Here is a 24903-nt window from a genome sequence, read left to right as displayed (position 1 = left end):
TGTGGGAAATTGAAAGGTATGAGAAAACTATTTGTTCCTCTTTACAGGCATCTTTTGTAGGTTACCTGAATTGTGGAAACACTGACCAATCTTGTTTCCTTATCCTAGGTGATCTACTGAATTTCTTAATGGAAAATAGTGATAATCGTTTATATATTATCGCGCTTTCCATTGAGGTGAAAACAAATGAGACAGTATTTACTGTTCTGTTCAACAATGAAGCTTATCATTCACCATCTGTGGCCCTAGCAGTGTTAGACAACGTTCTGTCCATGTCAGTTTCTGGCAAGGATGCTTCCTTAACAGTGTCCAACAAACCTCAGCCACGCCCTAACAGTAAAGATAAGGAAAGGTATGCTGTTCTTTTCAATAGAATTGAGTGTTACACTTCCCAGCCTGTATTATAACATTTACATTCCCAAGACAGCTATTGATAGAAATGTATATTTTCTGCCTTGTTAATTTTGTGATATATCTTCTTTTGTTCCTTATTCTGTAGAACTGAAAATGGAAATATGGTGGCCTCCAATATACAGCTTGGTGTGGCTATTCTGATCAGTGGATTTTGTCTCCTGACAGTGACTGAGAAAACTTCTAAGGCAAAGCATATCCAGTTTTTGAGTGGAACCTCTGTCTTTGTGTACTGGATTTCTGCTTTACTGTGTGATTTCATCATCTTCTTCATTTCTTTCTTATTACTAATGGTGAGTGTTAGATAAAGTTTCTTGAGCTTGTTTTCTTTCTCTACCACATGGAAAATTTCTATTGTAATGATTCCATAAACCAAGCTCTGCCAGTAAATCATGTTTTCTCATTACCTCAGAAAATACATTCCAAATTTTCTCTGCAGAAACTGTCTCTCCTATATGCTTTATCAGGAGAAAATTCCTTTTTTTTTTTTTTTTTTTTTGGCAACAGCACACTGATTTTTCCTGAACCAGCTTCCAATTTATCTTCTTATCAACTTGTGCTATCAAAATTGCTCTATAGGTTGAAAACTATTTCCTGTGTCTCATATACTCAGTCTTGTCAGGTTTTACTCCCTGGTAGTCCTTCTGACTCTTCTTATACCACTGCCAGCTTCTATAGTTTTCCTTTGAGTTTCATCAATTTATTTTTAAAATGTTATTGAATACCTGCTATCATCTTGACACTTCTTAGGATTCAGTGTTGTTTTGTTAAAATACAAATCTAAATTCTATCCCACAGCCCTGTTGGAGCACTGTGTGCCTGATCACTATTGGAAAGCTAAGTTAGTGCCCAGTGATTTCCAATCCTGAACATTATGGGAGTAAGTGCATTGGAGAACACATCTTAGACTGGGGAGCTAAATGAGGTTTATTTTTCTTATTCCCATGACATTCATACCCATGTAATGAGGAATCACAGCAAAAATAAAACATATTTGAATGTATACCACACTACTCCCTAGTGAAAGGAGCATTCCAGAACATAATCCAACAATGTTAAAGAAATTATATAGACATTTCTCCAAAGAAAATATACAGATGGCCTAAAAGTATACAAAACATGCTCAATTTTTCTAATTATGGAAATGTGAACCAAAACCTTGAGGTATCATATCTGTTGGGATGGCTTTTATCAAAAACAGGGGCAGGTGTCTGGCACAGTGGTTAAGTCACAGTTTAGGATGCCCATATCCCATACCAGAATTCCTGATTTGAGTACCACCACCTCTGCTTCCGATCCAGCTTCCTGCTAACGCCTATCCTGGTAAGCAGTAGATGAAGGCTCAAGTACTTGAGTCCTTGCTTCTCATGTGGAAGACCCAGATGGAGTTCTAGGCTCATGGCTTCAGCCTGATCCCCTCTCCCCAACCTCCAGCATAGGCAGAGCAAGACTAAAGCCACTAGAAAGTAGAACCCGCTGTGGTGAGACTCAGCACCAGGTAAAGCTCAAATGGCTCTGTATCTGCTCACAGATGCAGCCTTTCTGTCTGCTCTGCACCAGGCAAAGACCTGCACCCTGGTGTGATACACAAGTGGACTGAAAACAGTTGTCCCATTGACCATGGACCTTTCCCCATGGCCTGTTACTGAGATATACACACTCTTGCTGAGTCTGAGAGGAACACTCCATAGCCCCACTGCTACTACAATCAATGGCTATAAAAGATACAGGGAGACTACTTAGCACCCAACTGAAAATAAAGATAAAATAGCTTATTAAAGTGATACCTGAAGAAGTGTCTTCAAAAACCTGTTTCCATAAAACCCACTCATTAAAACTGGCAGAAATAACTAATCCACTAGATGTGCAAATATCAGTGTACACACATAGGAAGTACACAGTATGACACCAACAAAGGAACATAATAATGTTTTGGTAAGAGATTCAAAAGAAAAAGAGACTGAGGTAACATCTGTTAAATAATTCAAAAGAATGAGTGTAACACTCAGAGGTTCAAGAGAATACAGACAGAAAATTGAAAGAAATCCCCAATGCATGACAAGAATGATGAATTCAGTAAAAAAAGAAGAGATTTTGAATTTGAACCAAAAAAAAAAAAAATCTTGGACATGAAAGACTCAGGAAGTGAAAAAAAAGTCAAATCAAAAGCTTTAACAGCAGACCAGAACAAGCAGAACAAAGAATATTTGAACTTGAACACAGTAATTTGAAATACCCAAGTCAGACCAAAAACATATCTGGGACATTTGGAACACCATTAAACAAATAACGATTCAACAATGAGGATTCCAGAGGACAAAGAAAAGAAGCTTAGAAAGCCTATTAAATGGCATAACAGTTGGAAATGTCCCCAATACAGAGAAAGATATGGACATCCAAATACAAGAGGATCATAGGATGTCAAATAGAATGACCACAAAAGTTATCACTGTGGGCCAGCACTGTGGCGCAGCGGGTTAACGCCCTGGCCTGAAGTGCCAGCATCCCATATGGGCACTGGTTCAAGTCCCGGCTGCTCCACTTCCCATCCAGCTCTCTGCTATGGCCTGGGAATGCAGTAGAAGATGGCCCATGCCCTTGGGCCGCTGTACCTGCATGGGAGACCAGGAAGAAGCTCCTGGCTCCTGGCTTCAGATCAGTGGAGTTCCAGCCGTTGCGGCCAATTGGGGAGTGAACCATCAGATGGAAGACCTCTCTCTCTCTCTGCCTCTCCTCTCTGTGTAACTCTGATTTTCAAATAAATAAATAAATCTTTTTTAAAAAAAAGTTCATTTCTGTGATATATGACTGTCAAATTCTCAAAAACAGAGGACAAAGAGAATTCTAAAATCTGTAAGAGAAAAGTATCAGGTTAATTTTAAGGGGCCTTGAGGCTAGCACTGTGGCATAGCGGGTAAAGCTACCACCTGCAGCGCCAGCATCCCATGTGGAACCAGTTCTAGTCCCGGCTGCTCCTCTTCCATTCCAGCTCTCTGCTATGACTTAGGAAAGCAGTGGAAGATGGCCCAAGTCTTTGGTTGCCTGTGCCTGCGTGGGAGACTGGAAGAAGCTCCTGGCTCCTGGCTTCAGATCAGCACAGCTCCAGCCTGTGTGGCCATTTGGGGAGTAAACCAGCAGATGAAAGACCTTTATCTCTGTCTCTCCATCTCACTGTCTGTAATTCACTTCTCAAATAAATAAATAAAATCTTTTAAAATATTTTAAGGGACCTTTCATTAGATTGACAGATTTTTCAATAGAAACCTTACAGGCCAAGTGGATATGAAATGACATTTTCTAGGTTTTGAAAGAAAACATTTGCCAACCAAGAATACTTAACTCAGTGAACTTACCTTTCTTAAATGATGGATACTTTACAAGACAAACAAAAACTGAAGGGATTCATCAGCACAAGACCACCCTAACAAAAGATGCTTAAGTGAGTCTTACATACACAAGCCAAAGATAACAACCATCATAAAAACATATGAAAGTCCAAAACACACTCAAAAAAAAGGTATTCAAAACAAAGGGAAGATAATTTTAATGACTACAATGTCATTACTTGTCAATAATAACTCTGATGGAAATGGATTGAATTCTCAAAGGAAACAGATTGGATGAGTCAATTAAGAAACAAGACCCAACAACACAATACCTACAGGAAACTCACATCCCCACTAAAGACACAAATAGTCTGAAAACAAAAGGACAGAAAAAGATATCCTATGCAAATGGAAACCAGAAGCAAGCAGGAGCAGTTATATGAAACAATATAGAGTTTAGACAAAAGCTATAAAAAGAGACAAAGATCAAGGGATCAGATTCAGAAAGAAGACATGACAATTGTACATGTATATTCATCAAATGGCAATGCATCTAATTTTATAAAAAAGACACTATTAGATCTAAAGGGAAAACAAATTCCAATAAATAATGCTGAGGGACTTCCAACAATGGACAGATGATTCAGATGAAAAATCAACAAAGAAACATTAAACTATACTACAGACCAAATGGACCTAACATTTACAGACCTCCTATCCAACAGCTGCAGAATACACATTGTTTTCTTCTGCACATTCTCTAGGATAGACTACATGTACCACAAAGCAAGATTTAACAAGTTTTTAAAAATCAAATCATATCTTTCATTACACAATAGAATTAAAAATAGAAATTAACAGCAAAAAAAATCTAGAAATTATACAAATACCTGGGGACTGAACAATATCCTACTGACTAAAAAATGAGTCATTGAAGAGATGAAAAGAAAAACCTTTTAACTAGTATGAAAGGCCAAAAACACACCAGAATTTATGGGACATAGAAGAGCTGTATTAGGGTAGAAGTTTATAGCAATAAGCATTTATATTAAAGAATAGAAACATATCCAGAAACCAAACAGTGCATCTCAAGGACACATTAAAAAAAAAACCAAACTAAAAGTTAGTAAAAAGAAATAATAAAGATCATAACAGAGATAAATAAAACTTTAAAAACTAGAAAACATCAATGAAATGAAGTTTTTCTGAGAATAAAATTGATAAATCTTTAGCTAAACTAAGAAAAATATTAAAATAGATGAAAAAAGAGATAATAAAGTGATAAAAATAGAAGAAATCATTAAGAACTATTATGGGCCAGCGCCACGGCTCAATAGGCTAATCCTCCACCTGCGGCGCTGGAACACTGGGTTCTAGTCCCAGTTGGGGCGCCGGATTCTGTCCTGGTTGCCCCTCTTCCAGGCCAGCTCTCTGCTGTGGCCAGGGAGTGCAGTGGAGGATGGCCCAAGTGCTTGGGCCCTGCACCCCATGGAAGACCAGGAGAAGCACCTGGCTCCTGGCTTTGGATCAGTGCGATGCGCCGGCCGCAGCGCGCCGGCAGCGGCAGCCATTGGAGGGTGAACCAACGGCAAAGGAAGACCTTTCTCTCTCTCTCTCTCACTGTCCACTCTGCCTGTCAAAAAAATTTAAAAAGAAAGAACTATTATGAACAGCTATATATCAATAAATTAGAAAGCCTAGACAAAAATTCATAAATTTCTGAATGTATGTACCTTAATATGATTGAACCATTAAGTCATAGAAAACTTAAGTAGACCAGTAATGGTTACTAGAATTGAATTGGGAATCAGAAGTTTTCCAGCATAGAAAAGCACAGAACCAGATGGCTTAATTGTTGAATTCTACCAACTTTTAAGGATGACTAACAACAATTCTTCTCAATCTGTTGCCAAAAAAAAAAAATTAAAAGGATGAGAACCCTTCCAAACTCATTCTAAAAGCCAGCATTACCCTGATTCAAAAGAAGACAAGGACGGACACACACACTTTAGATCAATATTTCTGATGAAGTTAGATGTAATAATACTAAAAATTGAATCCAACAACACATCAAAAAAATCATTCATCATGATCAAGGGAGATGTATCTCAGAGATGCAGGGATGGTTCAACAAATGTAAATCAATAAACAATACATCATACTAACAGAGTGAAAGATATAAATCTTATCATCTCAGTAGACATAGAAAAGACACTCAGAAGATTTAACATCTATTCGTGATTTCAAAAAAAAAAACTTGAAGAAATTAGATACCAAAGAAGCATACCTCAAAATCATATATAGAACAATCCCTCAACCCGCATCACATTGAATAGGAGGAAAGCTGTAAGCATTTCCTCTAAAGTCTAGAACCAGACAAGGGTGTTTACTCTCATGCTCTTATTCACAATAGTACTAGAAGTTTTAGCCAAATATTAAGCGAGAGAATGAAATTAAAGGCATAAAAATAGGAAAGAGGAAGGTCAGATTATCTGTGGGTCCAAATTGTGGCTTAGCTTGTAAAGCTGCTACCTGCAATGCTGACATCCCATATGGGCGCTAGTTCCAGTGTTGGCTGCTCCACTTCCACTCTAACTCCCTGCTAATTCACCTGGGAAAGCAGCAGAAGACAGCCCAAGTGCTTGGGCCCCCTGCACCCATTATTATTATTATTGGGGAGAAGTATACTGACTTTGTGTAGGAACTTTTTGTTTTTCTCTATTTGAGAGGCAGACCAGAAATGGACAGACATAGAGCTCTCACCTGCTGATTTACTCCTCAATTACCCCAAACACCCAAAATTGGGAAGTGAGAATTCAATCCAGATCTCCCTTATGGGTGGTAGGGATCTCACTATTGAACCGTCACCACCAAGGGTCTGTGTTTTGGCAGGAAGCTGGAGGTGGGAATTGGTGCCAGCAGTCAAATCCAGGCAATCCAATAAGGATATGAGTATCTTAACTAGTGGTGTAGCTACTAGGCCAAATGCCTATCCTGTCTGTGATTTACTTTCATTAAACAACTGTTCCAAGTAGAAAGCAAAAAACATACAGTGGTTCTGCTCGCTGGAATGTCCTCTGGTGAGGAAGACAGGGGACTAACTTATTCCATGTCATAGGCATGTTTAAGTGGCAGATTGCCTTAATTAATGAATACTTCTCAACTAAATAAAAACCAGATTTACTCTCTTTCTCTAAATATTCTGACGTGGTTTCTTTTTATACTTGTCCTTCACCTTGCCTTTATCTCTTTGCCCTCTGTGTTTCAGATTGTATTCAGATACTACAAACTTAATATTTACATCATGGAGTATCACATTCTGGAAACAATGCTAATCTTCACACTATTTGGCTGGTCTGCCATTCCCCTCACGTATCTGTTGAGCTTCCTGTTTTCTGGAAGTACTTCTGCCTATGTCAAACTGATCCTATTCAACTACTTTTCAGGCACTATTTGCATCCTCATAGACAACTCGGTAGATATCAGTAAGTATAAGGGCTAAACAAAATTTCTTCCTTCCCAAGAAGATAGCAGTAACAAATAAATGGTAATAGACCTACAGATATCTAAAATCTTTAGAAGGCAATTAGATTCTATGTTTGGGGGAAATTCTGTACTTGATGGAACTCAATATACTTATGTTGAGTGCCTGCCAGTGATAGGTATCATGCCAGATCTAGGATTCTCATATTAAAATGATAGGACTGAGCCTGAGTGTTAGAGGACTTACTTCTCTATCTCCATCTCCTCTTATAATGCCATCATATAGCAAGGATTCTATTTTGCATCTGAGTTTGGAAATTTTAGGAAGCTGGAAAATTTAGGAGGCTGGAATGAGAAGGTCCAATATATGTCCACAAAGAAATAATAATAAAAAGGAAAGAAATAGTGTTTAAAAGAAAGTGATTGAGCATTTCCAGGATTGTTCAAAGAGAAATTCCCAGTTTCAGAAAGTTCATTGAATTTTTCTTTTTAAATCCTTGCTTAGACAAATCATCATGAAACTAGAACACCAAAGTAAAAGAGAAGATATTTGAGGCAGCCAGAGAGAAAACAGAAATCTGTATGTTTAAATGTCCAATATAACCACTGAAAGAATATTTTTAAAGTATAACTTTCAAAACACAATAGATGATCAATACAAAAGAAGTAGAATTTGAAACTAAATTATACTCAAAATAGGAAGGAGGAAGGGATAAATAAAACAGAAAAATGAGAATAAATAGTAAGGTAATAGGATGAGAGTAATTAACTCAAATGTGTCATAATAAAATTAAATGGCAACAAACATGCTTTTTAGATAAGTGACAGGTGCCATTCTAGAAGACTTCTCAACCTCAAATTTTCATTTTATGCTGCTTACAGGAGGTACCATTAAAAAATGAAGATGAAAAAGTAAAGAATGATGAAGGATATATCATGTAAATAAAACTGGAGTGATTGTACTGACAGGAGTAATGGATATATATTTTTTTAATGTAAAAAGAAAATAAAACATTAGAGGAAAACATGTTCACAACATAATAGCAGATTAATTGAGCATGAAGTTGTAAGAATTCCAAAATTGTATTTGCCTAGCTATATAATCTGTAAGTGTATAAAAGTCAAAATTACCAGTTATTTGAAATAAGAGGTAAAATATACATCACAGGAGATCTTAGCACGCCTCTCTTGTAATTGATGGTTAACGTGGGAGGTAAATGAGTAAATGATATACATCAACCTATAGAGTTAATAAGTCCATATAGAACCCTCAAAACACATGGAATCTTTCAGAAACTGACAATGAAGACTACTAAAAGGATTCTTTCATTGACCATTATGCAATTAAATTAAAAATCAGTAACAAAAAGATAACTGGGAAAAGAACACACAATTAGGAATTTTAAAATGCTTGTACATAATTAATAGGCCAAAGAGGGAGTCATAACAGAAAATAGAAAATATTTATAACTGAAGTGTAACAAATACTCAACAGCTAAAGAATTATTTGGAGGAAATTTTATACCCTTAACTGCTAACATTAAAATGGCTAAAACTTAAGAAACCATCTGAATTTAAAAGTTAGAAAAAAAACAAATCAAAGAAAGTAGAAGGAATGAACAAATTAAAGCAAAGATTAATAGATAATTTAGAGATTTTCAACAGGGCCATAATAGTTAGATAAAAAAAACTCACCAAATTGACAAAATGGCAAGTCCATCGAGAAAAGAAGAAAATATTAGGAATAAGAAGGAGATAGATGTATGGATATACATGTATATACATGTATATATGGTTATAAATATATTTACATATACACACATACGGTTAATATACTATTAAAATATAGGAAGATATGACAAGTATCAACCAGCAAATGTGAAACTTTGAATAAACTGTAACATTTCTAGAAAAAAAGGCAATTTACTAAATATGAAATAATAAAAATTTGAATTACACCACAAAGCATTCAAGTAAATAATAATTAAAATCCTTTTCACAAAGAAAAAAGATCTAGATGGTCTTATCTCACCAAAAAGACTTGAGAATTTTACAGTTAAAGCACAAACTGCATCACCAGCTACAAACTGAAACAAATATATTGGAAGTAATTAGTGTTCTTCAAAAATAATCATTTGGTTTTTAATTCCCAGAGTTTGACTTGATTGTTACTGGGGATATGTTGTTGATAGTTCATTCCCTCTAAAGTAACCCGATTCTATCATCCTTTCTTAAGTGCGAAGTTTATCGAATGGCACCAAACAGTTTCTACGCAATTTGTTACTGTTGTTTCCCAATTACAACCTTGCAAAGTGCCTCAGTGAATATACTAATATCTACAGTTTGAAGATACTGTGCAACGCTCTAAAGACTCCCTCTGCCTACCTTAATTGTAGTAAAGAAAGTAAGTATATCTGAGCCTCTAGGAAATTAGCTTCCAGTGCAGACCACAAAACATACAAGCAACTTGCCCTTCCTTCCAAGGAAGGAGTTAGGACTCATGTTCAGTACATTAGTTATTTGGTAAGCCTGGGGAAAACCTCTTTAAATATGATAAAGCCTCAAAAGCAAGCCCAAGGTAAATTTATAGCAGTCATCAAAGCTAGAACAAGAGCTACTGATTATTGACCTCTAGCTTATGTGGACGACTTTAATCTTCATAACAATCTCATTGTGTTTTTATAGTCATTTCGAGGAAACTGAGTAGGCACCCCATGTCACATGCCCTGTGTCAAACAGCTTTTATGAGATCCTCTCTATGAGAAAGAACCTCCAGGGGAAGGATTTGTATTGTCATTGCATTAACACTTGTGTTACACGACCACCACCACATTAGTCACACTCTCACCTGCCTATGGCTTATTTGGGAAAATAAAATCCATCCCCAGTGTCTAATGAAGGATCTGGCACACTGAAGGACTCAACTGTGCTTCTTAATTAATAAGTAGTAGGTCAAGGCAGGAAGTAGTGATTCCGGTGATAAAGAGCAGTACAATGAGAAAAGAAACACAAATGAAAGTAACAGAAAAAAAGGAACACTATTTGTGAAAAACGAAAGGGTAAACATGCATTTTTAGCTTTAAAATCTGTATGATGAAACTATCATTTATTAGATAATTTTGAAAATATCTTGTTTGTGCTGAGAGTGTAAAGTGTGGGAAGGAAAGGAGTGATTAGTAAGTCTGGTCCTACCTAAACAATAGTTGGTGACCTCAGGGGGAAGCTCAGTATTCGAAAATGTAAATTGTGCAGACAGTAAACTTTAGGGGATAGGCTGAGGTAGGAAAAAAATGAAAGAGAAACATTTAAAGTAAAATCTAGTGGGGCCGACACCGTGGCTTACTTGGTTAATCCTCCGCTTGCGGTGCCGGCATCCCACATGGGCACTGGGTTCTAGTCCCGGTTGCTCCTCTTCCAGTCCAGCTCTCTGCTGTGGCCCAGGAAGGCAGTGGAGGATGGCCCAAGTACACCCGCATGGGAGACCAGGAGGAAGCACCTGGCTCCTGGCTTCAGATTGGCACAGCGCTGTCCGTAGCGGCCATTTGGGGAGTGAACCAACAGAAGGAAGACCTCTCTCTCTCTCTCTCTCTCTCTCTCTCTCTGTCTCTCTCAGTGTCTGTAACTCTGTCAAATAAAAAAAAATAAAGTAAAATCTAGTGATGTGAGTACTTATGATTGAGTCCCATGGGAGATGGGACTATTTTTATACAGCAATGTGTGAAGGTTTCAATTTCTCCATATTCTCCCCAACACATGTTATTTTCTATTTCTTTTTATTATAGTATTACTGGTAGATGTTGCATCCCATTATGGTTTTGATTTGCAGTACTTTAGTCTGGTGATACTGAACATCATTTCATGTGCCTGTTGTCCATTTGTCTATCTTCTTTGTAGAAATGTCTATTCAAATTATTTACTCACTTTGAGATTTATTTTTGTGTGTATTTGAAAGGCAAAATGACAGAGACACAGACACAGAGAGATCTTCCATCTCCCCACATGGCCACAACTGCTTTGACTGGGCAAGGCTGAAGCCAGGAGCCCACTATGGGCCCACTACCACTGCTTTACCAGGCATATTAGCAGGGTGTTGAGCCAGAAAACTCAAACCATCACTCTGATATGGAATACTGGCATCATAAGTAGTGGTTTAATCTGCTGAACCACAACTACTGCCCCTCTGTACTCATTTTAAATTGGGTGATTTGTCTTTATCCAATCTGGATATTAGACTGTTCTTGTAGGTATGATATGCAAATATTTTCTCCCTTTCTATGGGCTGTTTTTCCTCTTTGTTGATAGTGTCCTTATGTTCACAATTGTTTTCAGTTTTGATGAAGCCTAATTTATCTGTTCTTTCTTTAATTGCTTGTATGCTTCAGGCGTCATATCAAAGAAACCATTGCTTGATCCAAAGTCACATTTATCCTTATGGTTTTTTTATTTATAGTTTTAGCTGTTTTCTGATTATCTGATAGCCTCAGTAGGACCCTAAACTTATGCTATATTTTTCTTTCTTTCTATACAAGATCAAGCACCCCAGGCACAATTCTGTCTTCCAAGTTGTTATTTTCTTAGAAATATTGCTTTTTCAAAAACAAGAGTTTTTTAAAGTACTGAAACATTAAATCAAGATGTTAGAAGTTCAGAGAATCTGATCAGTATACTGATCCTCCAAACCACACTGAGATAATCTTAGTCATCTCTTTTCATGACTAAGAGCCATTTAAAAAAAGATAAATGAGTCCATTTTATGATATCATAAAATTAACCATCCAAAATTTATAATGAAGAAAATAATAAACATAAATTAATAAATTATAAAATACAAACTTTGCCCACACTACCATCACCATCTGTCTCTCACTCCACAGCAAAATGACATTTATATAGAAAATTTATTTCACTCTACCAACAGAAATAGCTTTCGTAAACTAAGCAACCAAGTAAAATTCTAAACCCATTATCCTCATTGGACAGTCTTACTGTTTTTGATAGCCCATGAAAATTTAAAGTAATTCCTAACAGAAACAAGTAGCCAACATTCACACAAAACTAGGGGGCAAATATGACAAGACAGTAACAATGTTGATCCTAAGTAGAGGAAATGGTGTTTATTGTACTATTATTTCAATTCCATTTTATGTTTGAGAATTTTAGAAAAGCATAAAGAGAAAACAGGTTCTAGAAGACAACATAGAGAATGAAATATTTTTATAAATTTCAAATATTATTAATTTAAATGTACATATAATGACCCACTTGTATGTAAATAAAACAGGAATGCAGAACACAATTTATCAAACACCTCTGGAGGATGGAAAACTGGAGGCACACATAAGTATTTGCAAGTTATTTGCAAACTTTTAATTTGGGGATGGGTATCATGATATTATGTTAAAATTTATATGTATGTATGACATAATCTTTGATATGATAGCAGTTATAAAGTATGAGAAATGAAAAAAATACTAGGTATGATGGTCTACCCAGAAATCCAAAGAATATCCTAATAAATTTTTAAATTTTATAATAATTTAATGTGGTTGCTGAATAAAATATGAACACAAAATTTAATTGTATTTTTATATATGAACTATAAATACAACATATGATTCATAAAAATGGTACAGATTTATGGCCAAAACTGGCACAATCTGAGCAAAAGATAAATAGTATTGGATTACAACTCAAAGTTGAAAAAGAATCTGTGAGAGTATTTTGATACAAATGTCAAAGGAATTCTGATATTTATTTTGATATTTAAATGGTGTTCAAATGTATTTACTTGATCTTGATATTTATAATTCACATTATAAAGAGGGGAGAAGGAGGAAGAAATATACAGCAGATTAAACTAACAAACACTACTTTAACCAAGTGGATCAAGGTCAGTATCAACAATGATAATTCAATAATTTTTTTCTTTTATATGATAAAAATAGCACTTTGCCTGTGTGGTCTTCCTCTAAAAAGCCCATAATCCCAGTTGAATCATGAAACATAATATAAACAAACTTAGAGAGATTCCATTTGAAGATCTCCTAATTTGTATTCTACAAAATACTAGTTCTCAAAAATTTCAATGGCTTTAAAACAAGAAAAAATATGACAAATTGTCATGTCCAAAAGGAACTAAAAAATGACACAATTGCTAAGTATAATGTATCTATGATTAGCTCATGGAACAGACACAATATTATATTTTAAAAATTAGGAAATATTGGCCGGCGCCATGGCTCACTAGGCTAATCCTCCACCTGAGGCGCTGGCACTCTGGGTTATAGTCCCGGTTGGGGCGCTGGTTGTGTCCCAGTTGCTCCTCTTCTAGTCTAGCTCTCTGCTGTGGCCCGGGAAGGCAGTGGAGGATGGCCCAGGTCCTTGGGCCCTGCACCCTCATGGGAGACCAGGAGGAAGCACCTGGCTCCTGGCTTCGGATCGGCACAGTGTGCCGGCCGTAGAGGCCATTTGGGGGGTGAACCAACGGAAAGGAAGACCTTTCTCTCTGTCTCTTTCTCTCACTGCCTAACTCTGCCTGTCAAAAAAAATTAGGAAATATTAACAAATGAGGTACTTTAGTTAATATTGCCACTTAATTCTGTTGTTTAGCATGTTAATGTATGTGGTTACTAATAATGGAGACTAAGTGCAAGGGTATCTGGAAATCTCCGGTGTCAGTGTTGGACAGTAACATTAGTTCTCTTGTCTTCTCTCCTTCCTTCTCTTTCTCTGTCTTTCCAGATACTAAGAAGACTATTTACTCTTTGGAAAAGGGTATGCTTGGAAAGTATTTTATTATCATGGGTATTGCAGGCTTTCTTTTCCTTCTCTTCATTTTACTTTGGGAGAGTACTTTTTGGAGAGTAAGAACATTTCTCAATCAACAAGTTTTCTTTAGAATCTATAAGAAATTCAAGAAGGTGAGTACTTAAGTATGGAACAGCTTAAAAACAATGCCAAGAGAATTGCAGATTAGGCCTGAAAAACATGTATCTATATATGACTACCTCAGTTATTGAATAAAAGTCTATATCTACAGAAAATTTTTAAATCTAAATTAATTAAATTAATGTAAATAAATTTTGTTGAGGTACCTATAATAAACTATGTTGATTTTGTTGATCATCTCAAAAGACTGAATTTTCTCTACTGCTATTTTCACTTTCATTAATGTTTTTTTGTCTTTATAATTTCCTTCTACTTACTTTTGATTTATATTTCTTTCTTAATTTCTTTCTTTCTTTCTTGGTTCCTTAATAAGCATTTTTAAACCATGGCTTTTAAGTCTCTTCTAATACAAACTTTTAAAGTTAAGCATTCTCTATGAACACTGCACTAGCCATAACCTAAACTTTTGATTTTATTATTGTTTTTGACAAAATTGTATATATTTGTAGTGTTCAACATGATGTTTTCATATATATATGAATATAATATATGAATATATATAATTATTCATATATTATATATTCATATAATTCATGTAAATTCATATATAATATATATGATCATAATATAATGTATATTATATATTCACATATGAATATAATATATGTTATTATATATGAATATATTATATATATTCATATATATTCATATATAATATATTCATATATGAATATAATATATGTTATTATATATGAATATATTATATATGAATATATATGAATATATATATGAAAACATGGATTCAGTCATTCCACTATATATATATATATATATTCATCCACTAGAATGACTGAATCCAGCTTATTACTATATCCACTGGGTCACATACTTATCTTTTATTGTAGAACAATATTGCAAATCTCCTACATTAAGAATATTCTCGCCTTGTGGCACCGGCACACCAGGTTCCAGTCCTGGTAGGGGCGCCGAATTCTGTCCCGGTTGCCCCTCTTCCAGTCCAGCTCTCTGCTGTGACCAGGGAGTGCAGTGGAGGATGGCCCAAGTGCTTGGGCCCTGCACCCCATGGGAGACCAGGATAAGCACCTGGCCCCTGCCTTCAGATCAGTGTGGTGCGCTGGCCGCAGCATGTCAGCCGCGGTGGCCATTAGAGGGTGAACCAACGGCAAAGGAAGACCTTTCTCTCTGTCTCTCTCTCTCACTGTCCACTCTGTCAAAAAAAAAAAAAAAAAAAAAAGAATATTCTTTCCTGCTGGCACTGCGGCTCACTAGACTAATCCTCCGCCTGAGGCACAGGCATGCAGGTTCTAGTCCCGGTCGGGGTGCCGGATTCTGTCCTGGTTGCTCCTCTTCCAGTCCAGCTCTCTGCTGTGGCCCGGGAAGGCAGTGGAGGATGGCCCAAGTGCTTGGGCCCTGCACCCTCATGTGAGACCAGGAGGAAGCACCTTGCTCCTGGTTTCAGATCGGCGCAGCGCGCCGGCTGTGGTAGCCACTTGGGGAGTGAACCAAAGGAAAGGAAGACCTTTCTCTCTGTCTCTCTCACTGTCTATAACTCTCTCTCTCTGTGTCTCTCTCTCACACATTGTCTAACTCTGCCTGGGCAAAAAAAAATATTCTTTGCTTTAAAAAGTTGTATTTTTAACTGACAAATAATTATTGTATGTATTCATGGTATACAATGTGATGTTTTGATATATGCTTACATTTGGAATGAGTAGATCAAGTTGTTTCACAAATCTATTACCTCACATTCTTAGGATTTTTGTGGTGAAAATATTTAAAATATCTTTTAGCTATTTTTATTTTTTTCTCTTTTAGCTATTTTTTAAATATACAATGTGTTGTTATAGTCACCATTATGTGCAAGCTTCTGATAACTTCCATTCTATCTTCTACTTCTATGAGTTTAACTTGTAGAATTCCACATATAAGCAAGATCTTGTGGTATTTGTCTTTCTGTGCTTGACTTACTTTACTTAACATAATGTACTCCGTGATATTTATCCATGCCGTCACAAATTAGAGTATGCCCCTCTTTATTAATCCTGATAGCATTACACTGTGTACATATACCACATTTTCTTCTTTTTAAAAATTTATTTATTTATTTTGGAAGAGAGAGAGATCTTCTATCCACTGGTTCACTCCACAGATGGCCACAATGGTTAGCATTGGGCCAGGCCAAAGTTAGGAGCCAAGAATTTTATCCGGGGTTTCCACATGGGTAGCAGGGGCCCAAACACTTGGACCATCTTCCACTGATTTTTCCAGGCCATTAGCAGGGAGCTGGATCAAAAGTGGAGCTATGCCATAACATTAGCCCTGTACCACATTTTCTTAATCCATTTATCTTTGAACTCTTAGATTGATTCTATATCCTAGCTATTGTGAATAATGCCACAATAAACATTGGAGTGCAGATACCTTTACAATATGATGATTTCATTTTCTTTGGACATTTACCCAAAGAGGCAAAGACACGGAGCTCGCATCCGCTGGTTCACTCCCCAATGCCCATAACAGCTGAATGCCCACAAGAGCCAGGGCTGAGCAGGGGCCAAAGCCAAGAGGTGAGAATTCAATCCAGGTCTCTCATGTGGGTGGTTAAGAACCAGACTCCTTCAGTCAAAACCACTGCTTCCCAGGGGCTACACAGTTGGGAAACTGGAGTCAGAAGCCAGAACCAAGAATTGAACCCAGGCACTCTGTTGTGTGATAATGTGGGCATCTTAACCATTAGACTAAACTTTCACATGCTGACTTGAGCTTCTAATGTGTTTTTTCAATGTAATTTTTTTCTCACAAGAAGTCAATTATTGGGGCCAGCACTGAGGAACAGAGGGCTAGACCACCACCTGTAAAGTCAGCATCCCATGTCTGAGCACTTGTGAGTCCTGGATGCTCTGCTTCCAATCAAGTTCCCTGCCAATGCATGTGGGAAGGCAGAAGATGATGGTCTAAGTACCTGGGTCCCTGCCATCTATGTGCAAGACCAGGAAGTAGTACTTGTTTCCTGGCTTTAGACTGGTCCATCTCTGACCATCATAGCCAATTAAGGAGTGAACCATCAGATGGAAGATTTCTTTCTCTGTACCTCCCTCTCTGTGTGTCACTCTGCACTTTAAATAAATACATCTTTTTTAATGAAATCAATTTTTTATTTCTATTTTTTCTTTTTGTAACTTTTATTTAATGAATATAAATTTCCAAAGTACAGCTTATGGATTACAATGCCTCCCCCCATAACTTCCCTCCCACCTGCAACCCTCCCCTTTCCCGCTCTCTCTCCCCTTCCATTCACATCAAGATTCATTTTCAATTCTCTTTATATACAGAAGATCAGTTTAGCATATATTAAGTAAAGATTTCAACAGTTTGCACCCACATAGAAACACAAAGTGAAAAATACTGTTTGAGTACTAGTTATAGCATTAAATCACAATGTACAGCACATTAAGGACAGAGATCCTACATGAGGAGTAAGTGCACAGTGACTCCTGTTGTTGACTTAACAGATTGACACTCTTGTTTATGGCATCAGTAATCACCCTAGGCTCTTGTCATGAGTTTCCAAGGCTATGGAAGCCTTTTGAGTTCACCGATTCTGATCATATTTAAACAAGGTCATAGTCAAAGTGGAAGTTCTCTCCTCCCTTAATGAAATCAATTGTTAACCCTATTGGGGTTCTCCTGTTAATAAGTTCTCTCTGTGTCTCTCTCTCACTGTCCACCTTCCTGTCAAAAAAAAAAAAAATAATAAGTGTTTTCCTCTGACCTCAGAATCAGCCCTTAAGGCTTACTGGTCTGGCATTTCAGACATAAAAAGCCAAGACACTGTGACAAAAAATGTCCTACATTAAGGACCTCGGTGGGTAAGACCCCAGTGGAAAGAAGTGGTCATCAAAGAAGGATGTACTTTTCTTTGAAGGGAGCAGAGAACTTCCACTTGGCTTATGACTTGTCTAAATACTGACGGAGTTTGTGGATTCAAAAGCCTTCCACAGCCAAGGCAGCTCATGTGAAAAGCCTCAGGTGATCACTGACGCCATACATAAGAGTGTTAATTGTTAAATTAACAACAGGAGTCACTGTGCACTAACTCCTCATGCAGGACCTCTGTCCTCAAGGAGTTGTATTAGTATGTCTAAGTGCTGGCAAAAGATGTATCATTCTTGGGTGCTTCTTTAAAGTTAGTTAAGTTTCTAAAAAAAAAAGTGAAATTAACTTCAAGATGCAATGACTTTGAAAAGCCCTTGTCTCCACTGTTGAGAAACATTTTTTTGTGTGCAAATTGTTGAACTCTACTTAGTATAGAGTTGGTCTTCTTTGTATAAAGTTAATAGAAAATGGATCTTAGTGGAGAATAGGACTGGGAATAGGAGAGGGAAGTGGCAGAGGGGTAAGAGTGTGGGTAGGACAGGTATGATGGGAAGAATCACTATATTCCTAAAGTTTTCCTTATGAAATAGATGAAGTTTGTATTCCTTACACAAAAGGTTTCTTTGGGGAAAAAAAATAAGGGTTTTCCTGATCAGTATTTTCTCTTTGTCGTTTGGTTTCAGCATTTTTACTAATATGATGCTATGGATATTTTTATGTTTATCATACTTGTTCACTAAGCTCTCTGGGTATGTAGATTAATGTTTTCCCTCATATTTAGGAAATTTGCAGCCATTATTTATCTGGATATTTTTTTACTCCTCTCTCACCTTTCTATTTGACATTTTCATTATGCAAATACTGATGTACTAGAGGGTATCCCATCTTTCCTTGAGATTTTGATCATTTTCTTCATTTGGTTTTCCCCTCTGTTCTTCAGTCTGTTAAGTCTGTGCAAGAGCTTAGTCTGAAATAATGAACTATAATTTTTATGTACAATAAATTTTAGTGACTGTTGGTCCTGCCCTTCCACCAAAGATTTGTATTTTTCTAGTTAATTGTTTCCTGACAGGCTGGGCTGCTTTCAGTGAAGTCTATTTTCTTTGCAGTATGAAACCTCTGATGCTGTTCCTCTGAGAGTCATAGAAATAGTTTGAGATCTGGATTTAAGGTTCATTGTTACCTAGGGGACCTCTTCATAGCTATATTTTCCCCTAGGTCTTTTTGGTAAATTAGCCTATGTGCTAATTCGTATCTCTAGTGAAGCAATTAGTTCGTTCTTAATTGCTTTCCACCAAAATCTCCATTGCTATTTTAGAGCAACTTTAATGTTTAAAATCTTCATACTCTCTTTCATATGAAGTGAATAACATTGGAGAGAGCAAAGGAGATCAACTGCTTAACAGCCCAACTCTCCCCGAAGGCAAAAATCTCTGAACTCGGTTCAGAGCTGGAACAGTGGTATGCCTCTCTGCTTCAAGATCTGGGTACTCAGTGGAGGATATTAGTCTCTGGTCTTCTTGATGTACCTTGCCAGCATGAAACCTATGCCCTATGAATGAGTCAGAGTGTAGTGAATAGTGAAATCAAAGTTCTGAAGTTTGGTTGCAGCTGAAGCCTTGATCCATGTTACTGACAGCTCTGAAGAATGATGGCCTTTCATAGTGGTCTTAAATCAAAATAAGGTCACCAGACTTTGTATCCTGGCATCAACTAGTCATTGGCTGCACCTGACACCTAGGAAAGGGCTATGACCTTAGGAAGAAATATAGTATAGCACAGCACACTAGACCACATGAATGGCCCCTCATGTAAGAAGGAAGACCCAAAATCTCAGCTACACTCACTTAAAACATAGCCTTTGGAACAGGTAGCCGGGCAATGGGATGAGAAAAGCTGGCATTCCGCCCCTTCAAGAAAGATAGCTCAGCCCTTGATTGGAAGGCTGAAGGAAAAGGGAGCCCTGGGTCCTTGAATGCACCTGCCTGCAGTGAAATTCTGTCACAGTGGTTGGGGGGCAGGAGAAAGTGAGCTGCTGGTCATGATTTGTATGCCACAGGATTTCACTATTCAAGTTTAATAGATTTTCTTGAATAAATGTTTATTCATTCATTGTATGGCCTGGGTTATGTTTTAAAATAATGTTCACCAATTGTACTGGGGCACAGGTTTGCAGATCCCTCACATTGCATTCCGGAAGTCTCAAAATTTTTTACATGTTGTCTTACTTACATTCTCACTCTCTCATAAAGAGTTAATCCTTTAGTCTCTCAGAATGTTTAACATGATTGTAACAAATCACATTTGATCTCTGTTGTGACTTCAGTGTTTCATGAGGTGTCTTATTTTGGGGAAAAACACAATAGTCTAATCCTAATTTCTCTTCTTTTTTTTTATTAGACAGGCAGAGTTAGACAGTGTGAGAGAGAGACAGAGAGAAAGGTCTTCCTTCCTCTGGTTCACTCCCCAAATGGCCGCTACAGCCGGACCTATGCTGATCCAAAGCCAGGAGCCAGGTGCTTCCTCCTGGTCTCCCATGCGGGTACAGGGGCCCAAGCACTTGGGCCATCCTCCACTGCTCTCCCGGGCCACAGCAGAGAGCTGGACTGGAAGAAGAGCAGCCGGGACTAGAACCCGGCGCCCATATGGGATGCTGGCACTGCAGGCAGAGGATTAACCAAGTGAGCCACGGCACCGGCCCCTAATCCTAATTTCTTAAACTGTTGAAAGTGAAAACCAATGTGTTCTAAATGGACACTATGGGAAATGGTGACTTGATCAACATAGCCCTGACTGCTAATGGACAACTTAATACATTATCCCTCTTAGTAGTTTTTTTGTCTGTTCTACTTAATATGACTGGTTTAATTCTGTAATTAATACACAGTTATTCTTAAGTGTTGAAAATTAACTGAAATGTGATCCCTGTTAAACATAAGAGTGGGAATAAGAGAGGGAAGAGATGTATAATTTGGGACATGCTCAAGCTGACTTGCCCCAAATGGTAGAGTTAGAAACATACCAGGGGATTCCAATTCAATCCCATCAAGGTGGCATGTACCAATGCCATCTCACTATTCCAAGTGATCAATTTCAGTTCACAATTGATCATCATGAAAGGACTAAGAGTCAAAGGGAGCACATAAACAAGTCTAGTACCTGCTAACACTAACCGATAGAATAAATAAGGGGGAGAGTGATCCAACATGGGAAGTGAGATACTCAGCAGACTCATAGAATGGCAGATGTCCTAAATAGCACTCTGGCCTCAGAATCAGCCCTAAAGGCATTCCGATCTGGCTGAAAAGCCCATGAGAGTATTTCAGGCATGGAAAGCCAAGACACGCTGGCAAAAGATCTCTGCGAGTGAGATCCCAGTGGAAAGAACAGGTCTTCAAAGAAGGAGGTACCTTTCTCTGAAGGGAGGAGAGAACCTCCACTTTGACTATGACCTTGTTTAAATATGATCAGAATCGGTGAACTCAAAAGGCTTCCATAGCCTTGGAAACTCATGACAAGAGCCTAGGGTGATTACTGATGCCATAGACAGGAGTGTCAATTGGTAAAGTCAACAACAGGAGTCACTGTGCACTTACTCCTCATGTAGGATCACTGTCCTTAATGTGCTGTGCATTGAGATTTAATGCTATAACGAGTACTCAAACAATATATTTCACTTTGTGTTTCTATGGGGGTGCAAACTGTTGAAATCTTTACTTAATGTATACTAAACTGATCCTCTGTAAAAAAAAAAAAAAAAGAAAAGAAAAGAAAAAGAAAAAAAGAAATTATCAACTCCCAACTTGACTCTCACTGGGATTAAACATGACAATAGGTCTGATCTGATTTCATCATCATTTAAAAAAAAATCATCTATTATTTTTCACTTTATGTTTCTGTGTGGGAGCAAACTGCTGAAATCCTTACTTAATGTATACTAAGCTGATCTTCTGTATATTAAGATAATCGAAAATGAATCTTGATGTGAATGGAAGGGGAGAGGGAGTGGGAAAGGGGAGGGTTGTGGGTGGGAGGGACGGTATGGGGGGGAAGCCATTGTAATCCATAAATTGTACTTTGGAAATTTATATTCATTAAATAAAAGTTAAAAAAAAAAACCAATGTGTTCTAAAAGGACTGGGCAAAATTATCTTCAAAATTATGCCAAACTTCTGTTCTAACATCTTAAGACCCATGTTCTTGATATAGAACTGCCTCAAAACTGATCAGTATCACTCTCCCAATATGCAGAAAGTCAATTGCTGACACTGGGGTGGTGGAAGAAAGATGTTTATTGCAAAGCATAGAGCAAGGAGTCTTAACCCAGTTATTACTTAATTTCTGGGCTCCTCAAGGGGCCAGAGATAAACAATCTTACAGATTGAAGCTGGGACTGAGGGGTACATTCCTGGTTGGTCTGTAGTGCTTATGGCCCTCCTATGATTGGTCAGTGATTCTGCATTCTATATGGAATTTTTGTGAAGATAAAGCTCCAGTCAGTCTAGAGGCTACATGCATGTGGTAATTACTTTTGGCGCAGGCACTGGAGCATCTGGAAAAGAAACATTTCAAGAAAAGAACAGGCCGGCGCTGCGGCTCAATAGGCTAATCCTTCGCCTTGCAGCGCTGGCACACTGGGTTCTAGTCCCAGTTGCCCCTCTTCCTGTCCAGCTCTCTGCTGTGGCCCGGGAGTGCAGTGGAGGATGGCCCAAGTCCTTGGGCCCTGCACCCCATGGGAGACCAGAATAAGCACCTGGCTCCTGCCATTGGATCAGCGCGGTGCGCCGGCTGCAGCGCGCCGGCCACAGCGGCCATTGGAGAGTGAACCAACGGCAAAAGGAAGACCTTTCTCTCTGTCTCTCTCTCTCACTGTGCACTCTGCCTGTCGAAAAAAAAAAAAAAAGAAAAGAACAACCTCAAGATGTGAACTATAGAGGAAATAAATGATCTCATCAGTCATGGCAATTAGGGATTTTTTTTTTAGGGCCAGCTGCACTACTTCCTCCATTCAGTGAGCTAAGTTTAGTAAGAAGTGGATACATATTCAGAAAAGCAGGACAAAGAATCTTCAAGGGAAAGCGACTGGGAGACAATGTGAGACTAGAACCTGATGGTATATAGTATCTGCATTCAGGACATTGTGCAGGACACAGCTTTATTCTGAAGCTTCTTTGTATAGTGAAGACAAAAAAAAACAGTATTCATATCTGTACCATTATATTGAAAATATATGTAATGGGTCCCAGTGAGTTTCTTAGGAAAAGTTGATTTAGCCTTGCTGATTATCTTAGCTCCCATTCCCTTTTAATTTGAGCAGAAGTTATTACTACATTGTCATTACTATATTCTTTAAAGCTTCTCTACTTCTTTGAGATGAGGATCCAGGTTATAAAATAATTTCTCTGGCTTTAAATTCTGTCCTTCAGAAATTTAAATTATACATGGTAGCATGTTAACTCATGCTTTCTCTACTGTGTGAATATCTTTTGCCAATCTTCTGGCCCACATCCACATTTCCCCAAAGAACTATTTATTACTAAAACTTAGTTAAGTTGTATGGGAGAGTGGAGTTGATGTGCAGAAAGTCTCTTGGAAATTGCTCAAGCCTTTTGTTTTTATACCTTTAACATTATCTCTCAATTTAGCTTTCACAAAGACAGTCAGTCTTGAGTATGTGCCTAAATGGTCTCCACCTCATGATTCTTGTCTTGAAAATACAGGAGCAGGTGTCCAAGAAACTTTCTGGAAAATCCGAAGATGAAGATGTACAAAATGAGAGAATTAACATACTGCAGCATCCTGAGAAGTTTCAGAATTCTGTAGTTCTTATTAAGGAACTCACAAAGGTATTATCATTCAATAGCCAACATATGCTGGCTTCATCCCTACTTAAGAGCATGCCTTTGGTGCTTGTTGATCAACCTCCTTATCTATCTATATAGATAAATAGGCATATATATTTTCTTTACAATCTGTATTCCCCCAATTGAATAGAACTATTCTTGTGAAACTGTCTAAGGCAGTGGTCCATAGGGGACTGAGGTTATCTATTGTATTTGACCTAGAAGCATTCTTCGATGAGTTGTCTTTTATGGATTTTTTTTAGATATATTTTAAGTATCCAGTTATTCTGGCTGTGAAAAATATCTCCCTTGCAATACAAAAGAAAGAGTGCTTTGGATTGCTTGGATTCAATGGAGCTGGAAAAACAAGTACCTTCCAAATTTTGACTGGAGAAGAGAGTGCTACCTCAGGGGATGTGTTCATTGATGGCTTTAGCATCAACAGAAATGTCCTACAGGTGAGATACTATTAGAGTATAAAATTGGAGAAGCAGGGGCTGGCACTGTGGCATAGTGGGTTAAACCTCTGCCTGCGGTGCCAGCATCCCATATGGTCGCATGGTTCATGTCTCAGCTGCTCCTGTTCCAATCCAGCTCTCTGCCATGGCCTGGAAAAGCAGTGGAAGATGGTCCAAGTTCTTGGGCACCTGCACCCACATGGGAGATGCAGAAGCAGCTCCTGGCTCCTGGCTTTGGATCAGCTCAGCTCTGGCTGTTGCAGCCATTTGGGGAGTGAACCAGTGAATGGAAAGATTCTCTTTCTCTCTCTCTCTCTCTCTCTCTCTCTCTCTCTCTTCCTCTCTCTCTCTCTCTCTGTAACTCTATCTCCCAAATAAAATCTTTAGAAAAATTGGAGAACCATAATGACTCATGAATGCAGATAATACTGATGGCCTAGGATAATAGATAGGAATCATTGTAAGTATTATTATTGATACTGTTGATGCAGTCAGTGGATTCTGATATTTCACCTGCAAGATTACTTTGGTAATTTCGGGTTCCTGACGATTCCAAGTGAATTTTAGGATAAATATTTTTATTACTACAAAAAATAT

At 37.8% G+C, this 24903-nt stretch overlaps 1 protein-coding gene across 1 annotated transcript in view; it reads left to right on the top strand.

The window, feature by feature from the left end:
- Positions 1–24903, top strand: part of LOC100353012 (phospholipid-transporting ATPase ABCA3) — a 123591-nt gene that overhangs the window by 89770 nt on the left and 8918 nt on the right. Inside the window, exons 20-26 of the mRNA XM_017342510.4 lie at positions 109–352; positions 500–704; positions 7006–7222; positions 9457–9624; positions 13962–14140; positions 23726–23851; positions 24112–24306. Of these exons, the coding sequence (XP_017197999.3) occupies positions 109–352; positions 500–704; positions 7006–7222; positions 9457–9624; positions 13962–14140; positions 23726–23851; positions 24112–24306 (1334 nt within the window). The remainder of the gene's footprint in view (positions 1–108; positions 353–499; positions 705–7005; positions 7223–9456; positions 9625–13961; positions 14141–23725; positions 23852–24111; positions 24307–24903) is intronic.

Source organism: Oryctolagus cuniculus, chromosome 19, assembly GCF_051225735.1.
Source record: "Oryctolagus cuniculus isolate XC-2025 breed Fujian yellow rabbit chromosome 19, ASM5122573v1, whole genome shotgun sequence".
In the NCBI taxonomy this organism is placed as follows: domain Eukaryota; kingdom Metazoa; phylum Chordata; class Mammalia; order Lagomorpha; family Leporidae; genus Oryctolagus; species Oryctolagus cuniculus.
This window is presented reverse-complemented; position numbering and strand designations above follow the sequence as displayed.